Source organism: Rhinopithecus bieti, unplaced genomic scaffold, assembly GCF_001698545.2.
Source record: "Rhinopithecus bieti isolate Rb0 unplaced genomic scaffold, ASM169854v2 scaffold_54331, whole genome shotgun sequence".
In the NCBI taxonomy this organism is placed as follows: Eukaryota; Metazoa; Chordata; class Mammalia; order Primates; family Cercopithecidae; genus Rhinopithecus; species Rhinopithecus bieti.
In genome coordinates, this window is record NW_016821659.1 from 109,789 (window position 1) to 118,282 (window position 8,494).

The 8,494-nt window shown below is 40.5% G+C and overlaps 1 protein-coding gene across 1 annotated transcript in view; it reads right to left on the minus strand.

The window, feature by feature from the left end:
- Positions 1-6,385, minus strand: part of MRPS5 (mitochondrial ribosomal protein S5) — a 28,376-nt gene extending 21,991 nt beyond the window's left edge. The window contains exons 1-3 of the mRNA XM_017860465.1: positions 6,248-6,385; positions 1,104-1,229; positions 843-862 (exon numbers count right to left, since the gene is read on the minus strand). Coding sequence (XP_017715954.1) covers positions 843-862; positions 1,104-1,229; positions 6,248-6,287 — 186 coding nt within the window. The 5' untranslated portion in view covers positions 6,288-6,385. The remainder of the gene's footprint in view (positions 1-842; positions 863-1,103; positions 1,230-6,247) is intronic.
- Positions 6,386-8,494: the final 2,109 nt, after the last annotated feature.

Genomic DNA, 8,494 nt, shown 5'->3' on the forward strand with positions numbered 1-8,494 from the left:
TCTCGATCTCCTGACCTCGTGATCCGTCCGTCTCGGCCTCCCAAAGTGTTGGGATTACAGGCTTGAGCCACCGCGCCTGGCTGCATACCTATTTATTTTTAGGTATTTATGTATAAATTAATAAAAATTTAATACATAATACCTTTTGCATTAATCTTTTTGGGTATTTATGTATAAATAACTAAAATTTAATAAATACCTTTTTAGGCATTTAGGTATTAAGAAACTGAAGGAAACACACCAATATGAGGCCGGTGGTTTCCTGGGGGCGACAACAGGATTGAAGAAGGTAGAAGCAGCATCCAGGGGGGCTTCATGTTTCTCTATCATCTTTACATTTTTTACTGAGACAGTATACATACATGATCCTTATAATTTTAAAAAAAAGTGTTAAAAAAAAAAAAGCTATAATAACGAAACACATCCAGGTCGACACGCAATGCTGCAAGTGTGGTGCCAGGTGTTTTCTTTATCCCTGAAGGCCATGACTGTCCAAGATGGTTTGGCAGCAAGCACAGTACAAGACGGGCTGACTGAAGTACACTACACTGTTTTCACTCTTCCAAAAGCATGAGTATCAACAATCGTGTGTTCTAGGTGTCAACAAACTGAGGCCCACAGGCCAACTCAGCTCGTGCCTTGTTTTTGTACATGAAGTTATACCGGAACATAGCGATGCCTGTTCGACTGTGTTGTCTGTGGCTGTTTCTGTGCTACAACAGCAGAGTTGAGCAGCTGCAAAACAGACTATGTAACTCACAAAGCCAAAAACATTTACTGTCTTCCCTTCGCAGGGAAGATTCGCCAACTCTCCATTTAGTCTCTACTTTACCACTAATTACCACCTCTTTGAGGGCAGGCACTGTTACAGGAGTTGACACATAGGGACATGTAATGCTTGCTGAACGAATAAATCCATTTCTATGGGATTTTCCTCTCCCAGAATCCTGGGGCAATGAGTAAGTCAACTGGTTGAATTCTAAAACCATAGATCGTAGTGCCCTTCGTGAGAAATGTTTTGATGCTTCTAGTTTGTAAAATATCTATAAAATCTGGGGTAAGAAACTTAAAAGCATTTTAGCTATTTTTATAAATAAGTTTACCTTCACCAATGATCTGACCCCTGTTCAGATCCTTCCTTTTCTTCTTTTTAGTTCTTTTGCCTCTTCCTTTTCTTGATCCAGCACCAGTCTCTGCTAAAGCGCCTTTCCACAGCTCATCTGCAGTCACTGTAACGAAACAGGGTGCCTTTTTATAATTCCGCAGTTTTCAAGCAATGGTCTATGCTCTCCTATTGAATCCTAAGAGAAATGGAGGTCTGCTTATGGCTTTACCCATGCATCACTGAGGTAATGAAAGCAAAATTAAATCACTCTTTGCACACATCAAGACGGTTACATTTGGAAAGCCCAAGAAGAGACAATTCTATCACTTTCCTCCACAAAACTCTCATTAAATATTTTATTTTTCCCTCTAACTGCTTAAAAGCCAGCATTCAAATCTCAGTGGCTTACCAATAGGTTTGTTTCCCTGACATTTTATCAACCATGATATAGGCGTCTTCCCTGTCCTCTTGCCTCCACTATAACCACTAAGATAACTAATAACTATCCTTCCTAAGTATAAGTTTTCTAGTCCAAACAAGAATCAACATTTCAATCTGAACCCATAAATCTGAAACACAATCTATGATTATAAAATCAACTGTTGGCCAAGTACAATGGCTCATTCCTGTCATCCCAAAACTGTGGGAGACCGAGGCAAGGGGGCTCACTTGAGCCCAGAGTTTGAGACCAGACTGGACAACACAGTGAAACCCCATCTCTACTAAAACTTCAAATATGAGCCAGGTGTGGTGGCATGTGCCCACGGTCCCAGCTACCAGGGAGGCTGAGGTGGGAAGCTCACTTGACCCCAGGAGTTTGACATTACTACAATCATGCCACTGTGCTCCAGCCTTGGGGACAGAGTGGGACCCTGCCTTCAAAAAAAGAATGGTTCCATTACCAATTTCTTTAATAAAGAATCAGAACCACAAAATGTTGTCATAGTAAAAAATCTAAGACACATTTATATCCATACACCTGAAATACTAAACAAATTCTAGAAGACAAATGAGTACCTTCATTCGCTTACGAATGCTCAGAGTTTAAAACGTCTACCTACTTGCTTCCTGCAAGGTCTTACGCTGATCCTCTAGGTAGATAACACGAAAAGAGAACAATGTTTTAGGTGTATGATACTTTTAAATGCTCTGTATCTGTAGAGCATCCAATTTTTCAAAAACACACACATGTATCACAGCTGGTCTTCGTCAGTGAGGCTCAGGGAAGTGAGAGTCCACATCGCACGTTGTTGTGGACAACCCTGATCAGAACAAAGGATTCAGCTCCACTTGAAGCTGACTCTAATTCACTGTAAAAGACCACAGGCTCAAAATAAAAATACCAACCTCCAGCCAAACTCTCACTAACGATCTGATTTTTCTCCATAAGTGCTAAAAAATGGTGCTACTTATAAATGCCACGGAAAACTTGAAAGTTCACTTGTAATGGAGGCATACTAAGAGGCCAATCAATCACAGAGTTTTCCTTCACTTAGAATCAGAACTCATAAATCACTCATGAAGATGAAAAGAGACTCAATTTTAAAAAGAACTTGACATTGAGCAAAAATGTAAAAAGACTAAATTAAGAGTTTAGCTCTTTCATATATATAGTAAGAGGAAAATAAAATATTTAACTACATTTGAAAAGACAGCAAAGTCATTAGTCAATCTTTGAATGCCACTATGCTATTAAAATGTTTTAATCCTTTTCAAATTAAAATAGTTATTTTTTAAAATCTGGAAAATACAAAATGCAAAATAATCATAATCCCATTACCACTGTTAGATAAGAATGTGTATTCTGCCTTTTTCTTTACACATGCATACATAATATATATTTAAGCAAAATTATACCATATGCACATCTGTATCCTGTTTCTTAATTTAATATTGCATTGTCAGTCTTTTCCCATATTCTTAAATATTATTCATCAACATAAATGGCTGCAAGGTGAATTAAGTTCTTTTAACAGAAATTTTACTATTTTCACATCAGGTCTAAGATTCTAAATAACCTTAAGGCTAGTTAGAATACATCTACTATTATTTCAATTATTTCTGTCATTTTTCCATAAGGGTGCAGTTAGGTTAATACACACACTTATTACTACTATAGTTATAAAAGATTAAGTTCATGTTTTTTTTTTTTTGAAACGGAGTATCACTCTTGTCGTCCAGGCTGCAGTGCAGTGGCACAATCTCAGCTCACTGCAATCTACGCCTCCCAGGTTCAAGAGATTCTCCTGCCTCAGCCTCCCAAGTAGCTAGGATTACAGGTGCCCGCCACCATGCCCAGCTAATTTTTATATTTTTAGTAGAGACGGGGTTTCACCCTGTTGGTCAGACTGCTCTCGAACTCCTGACCCCGGGTGACCCGTCCACCTCAGCCTCCCAAAGTGCTGGGATTACAGGCGTGAGTCACTGCACCCGGCCTCATGTTTTTTATATATATATATATACACACATATGCATAAACCCACTGTAGTGTCTAATCTTATACACTGAGTTATTTCCCTCTTAATCATGCTAAGTAACACAGATTGCCAATTCGAATCAAAGGGATTTAAACAGTGGATCCTCTACAGAAAAGAGATAGGTTTACAAGATTCAATACTCACAGGAAATCATTTTTGAAAAAGTGTGTCCTTCTATTTCTTGGAGATTCAGAAATCAAAGACTATTTCCTACTGAAACAGTGAAAACTCGGCCCATGCTAGTTTCAACTGTGTTGTCCCCAATGAAGCAAATCTTACTATGACTTGGAGCCATAAACCCACAAAAGTACTGAGTAGGGCCGGGTGCGGTGGCTCACGCCTGTAATCCCAGCACTTTGGGAGGCCCAGACAGGCAGATCACAAGGTCAGGAGATCGAGACCATCTTGGCTAACATGGTGAAACTCCGTCTCTACCGAAAATACAAAAAATTAGCCGGGCATGGTGGTTGGTGCCTGTAGTCCCAGCTACTCAGGAGGCTGAGAAGAATGGCGTGAACCTGGGAGGCAGAGCTTGCAGTGAGCCGAGATCGCGCCACTGCACTCCAGCTTGGGTGACAGAGCAAGACACTGTCTCAAAAAAAAAACAAAAAACAAAAAAACAAAAAAACAAAAAAAGTACCGAGTCACGTCACTGAGGAAGAACACCATGAATGAAGAGAGTCCGAGGCAGGGGTGGGACAACTGTGAAGGATGAGGTCTCAGAGGGTAAGGCCACCTCTAGAACAAGGTTTTTTAGAAGAGGGAAAAGGCTATTAAAAAATAAAAATTCCCGGCTGGATGCAGGAGCTCACACCTGTAATTCCAGCACTTTGGGAGGCCAAGGCGGGTGGATCACAAGGTCAGGAGATCGAAACCATCCTGGCTAACACGGTGAAACCCTGTCTCTACTAAAAATACAAAAAATTAGCCGGGCGTGGTGGCGGGCGCCTATAGTCCCAGTGACTCGGGAGGCTGAGGCAGGAGAATCACTTGAACCCAGGAGGTGGAGGTTGCAATGAGCCAAGATCACACCACTGCATTCCAGCCTGGGTGACAGAAGCAAGACTCCATCTCAAAACAAATAAGTAAATAAAATAAAATAAATAAATAAATAAAAATTCCCAAGGCTTGTAAATCTGATATACCCACTAAAGCACAAAGTCAACTCTTAGAAAAAACTGGGGCTATGCATACCAAGTGGAGAGACTAATGGCCCCAACTCTGTCCATCTCTCTCTTCTCTGTACTGGAATCTGCAGGTTCAACTAAGCCTATGTTGCTTAATCCTCCACCAAGTCTTTTCTGCGTTGTTGCTACACAAATGACCTCGTTACCAGGAGACTTCCAAATTAAAGTGAGCTGTATCCATACAATGAAATACTCTATGGTCATATCGTTGCACTGCAGAAGTCCATGGAAAAATGCAATATATTACTACATTAAAAAAAGCAGCAAGCCAGGCGCAATAGCTCACGCCTGTAATCCCAGCACTTTGAGAGGCTGACGCAGGCGGATCACGAGGTCAAGAGATAGAGACCATCCTGGCCAACATGGTGAAACCCTGTCTCTACTAAAAATACAATTATTAGCTGGGCGTGGTGGCACACACCTGTAGTCCCAGCTACTTGGGAGGGTGAGGCAGGAGAATCGCTTGAGCCGGGGAGGCAGAGGTTGCGGTGAGCCGAGATTGCACCACTGTACTCTGACCTAGTGACAGAGCAAGACTCCATCTCCAAAAAGAAAAAAAACCCAGCAAACTCAGTACTTCACAGTAGGAATACAGGTGATTATCTTTTTTTTTTTCTTCTGTATTTACCAAATATTCTAAACTAATCATGAATTGCCTTTATAATCCTAATTTCTTTCTTTTTTTTTTTTTGGAGACGGACTCTCGCTCAGTCGCCCAGGCTGGAGTGAAGTGGCGCAATCTCAGCTCACTGCAAACTCCGCCTCCCGGGTTCACGCCATTCTCCTGCCTCAGCCTCCTGAGTAGCGGGGACTACCTGGGACTACAGGTGCCCGCCACCACGCCCAGCTAATTTTGTTTTTGAATTTTTAGTAGGGACGAGGTTTCACTGTGTTAGCCAGGATGGTCTCGATCTCCTGACCTAGTGATCCACCCGCCTCGGCCTCGCAAAGTGCTGGGATTACAGGTTTGAGCCACCGCGCCCGGCCAATCCTAATTTCTTTTAATCTGCTAATGCGGAGTTTAAATTCAATCTCCACGTATTCCTTGACAAGCCAGTCTCAGTTCAGATTAGACTCTTAAATGCTATCACAAATAAGAGTAGTGTTAGTGAACAGTATCTCCTTAAAATTAACTTTTTCCAATTAGATGTCCTGTCTCCTCACCTAAAGCACAAATGAAAACATGAGTATGTTCTTGGTGTGAATCTAAGTCAGCAAGAGATATGGGCCATGATTCAATATCCTTCAGGCCTTAGGTGCCCCAAACAAGGGGACTAAAGCAAACCAGTACTCCCCAAAATACAACTGGTAGCATTTGAGATAATTCCAGAATGTACATCAAGAAACATTTTCATTTTAACAGTACATTGTAAACTAATCACTAAAATCTTAGTTCACGTAAAAAAGAAGAAAAATTCAGATACAAGAAATTCTTTTCCTGTTTCAAGAAACAGGAAGTTTGTGGCCATTCTACATACATTTAGTGAAGAAACTATATGGTCTATACTGCTGGCCCATCAGGTGACTGGGAGAAGAAATACAGCATTGGGTCTGCAGTGCGTGGCTCAGGCTGGCGTAGCGATGGGTGTCTCTGGTTCCCAGTGATGACAAACAGCCTGTAGGCAGAGGGGTTAAACTTTGAGTTAGACGTTTCGCGGCTGCGGAAAAACACTGCTAGCATCAAATAATCATTACTAACAAAAACAAGTCACTAAAATCCTCAACTTTTAACAATCAGATTTTTAGGACAGTCTTTGTTTTAAAAATAAAACAAAACTTTTGACCAACAACAACCTAAATGCCCAGCCTATTTGGGAAAGTTATAGTTCCTCGGCACAATGGGTGCGGCTGGGTAAAGAACAAAGCAGATTTGTCCATCCCGGGGTTTCAGCACTGCACTGGCTAGCCTAGGTGAGCAGTCTACCTGGGCAAATGGCGCCCTCTGCTGTACGCAGCCAGCAACACACTGCTGCGGAAAGACCTGCAACTGGCCAGGTGAGAACAGCAAGGTGCAGAGAGCATGTACACCATCCTACTCTTCCTGTTAAAAAAAAAGCAGTGGGTGTGAATGCATTTCACAGACTAACCCAGAAGTATGTGAGAAAACCTGGAAACAACGGTTGCCAACTGGGTATGAGGGACTTGCTTTTTTGGTTATTTTTTGGAATTGTTATCATCAAGCGCACAAATTACTTAAAAAGTTTTTAAACATCCATGTCTTAGAGGCAGCATCTAATCAATTCATGGAGGGTAAAGTCCTGTGAGGAAGGGGGGAGTTGAGAATTGGTGCATGTGAAGAAATGGGAACATTGCTAACAAAAACAGTGCACACACCCTTAAGCTTTGCATTTCAACAGAGAAACTAGTGACTCCAAGAGAAGTGAAGGGAATTAAAACAACCCTTGAGAAAAGAAAAAAAAATGGTTATTTAAGAATACTTGGCTTAAAAAAAGAAAACCAAACAGTGACAACAAAAGCTATTTTCAAGTCTGTGTGAAGTCATGAAGAAGGCGGTAACAGCTGCTTTATGGCCACAGAGGGCCATACACCAGCAATGATCTTACGTGGCAATAACAAGTAGTATTAAATGGTTACAGTAGGCTATCAAAATATCTCCATTGCATAGACACACTAAAAAATAAAGGAATAATCTCCTTTTAATTAAATTAGATGATCCTTAAAATCATTTAAATATCTAAATAAAAGGAGATTATTCCTCTTTTAATTAATTTAAATGATCTAATTAAATTAGATTATTTAATCCAATCTTTTCATTTTACAAAATAAACTTAGGCCTATAAGGTTAGGGACTTGCCAAAAGTCACAAGACTAGTTAGCAGCTGGGATTTAAACACTAATTCTAATTCCAGATGAGTTACTCAACTGCACAGAGGCAGAGAGATGACACACGGAGCTCCCTCTTAGCACTTAATGAACTAGCCAATAAACAGTAGATAGGACATACTGGCTTTTCATTTTTAAACTCAGGATTTCATCATTCTAAATTCCATCGTGCAGCACACACTTTACCTTTAGCTTTTCTTGTATGCTTCTTAATTTTCTTTTTTTTTTTTTTTTTTTGAGACAGAGTTCTGCTCTTGTCACCTAGGCTGCAGTGCAGTGGCACAATGTCAGCTCACCGCAACCTCCGCCTCCCAGGTTCAAGCGATTCTCCTGCCTCAGCCTCCCGAGTAGCTGGGATTACAGGTGCCCACCACCATACCCGGCTTTTTTGTATTTTTAGTAGAGATGGGGTTTCACCATGTTGGCCAGTCTGGTCTTGAACTCTTAACCTCACGATCCACCTGCCTCGGCCTCCCAACGTGCTGGGATTACAACCGTGAGCCTGGCCAGCTCTTTAATTGTCAACAAAATATCTTATTTAATATTAAGTTATTTATATTAAATAAGATATTTAATCTTGTACTGTTTAGTACTGCAATCTCTGACATACTTCAAGAAGTGTAAAATCATTATTAACAAATGTAGAATTCTTTAACTTTTTTTGAAAGCCTGAAATACTTCCCCAGCTAATAATGTACCTTAAAAGGTCCAACTGTCAAAAGCAGAAAGAAATTGACTTTAGAATTGAGAAAGTCACTTAAAATACTGTTACTACAACTGACTTTGTTTAAAATGTGTTATAATTTTTAAAACAGGAGGTGGCATCAGCTTATGCTAAATTACTCAGTCATAGATTATCCATCAATGATTTTTTTTTTTTT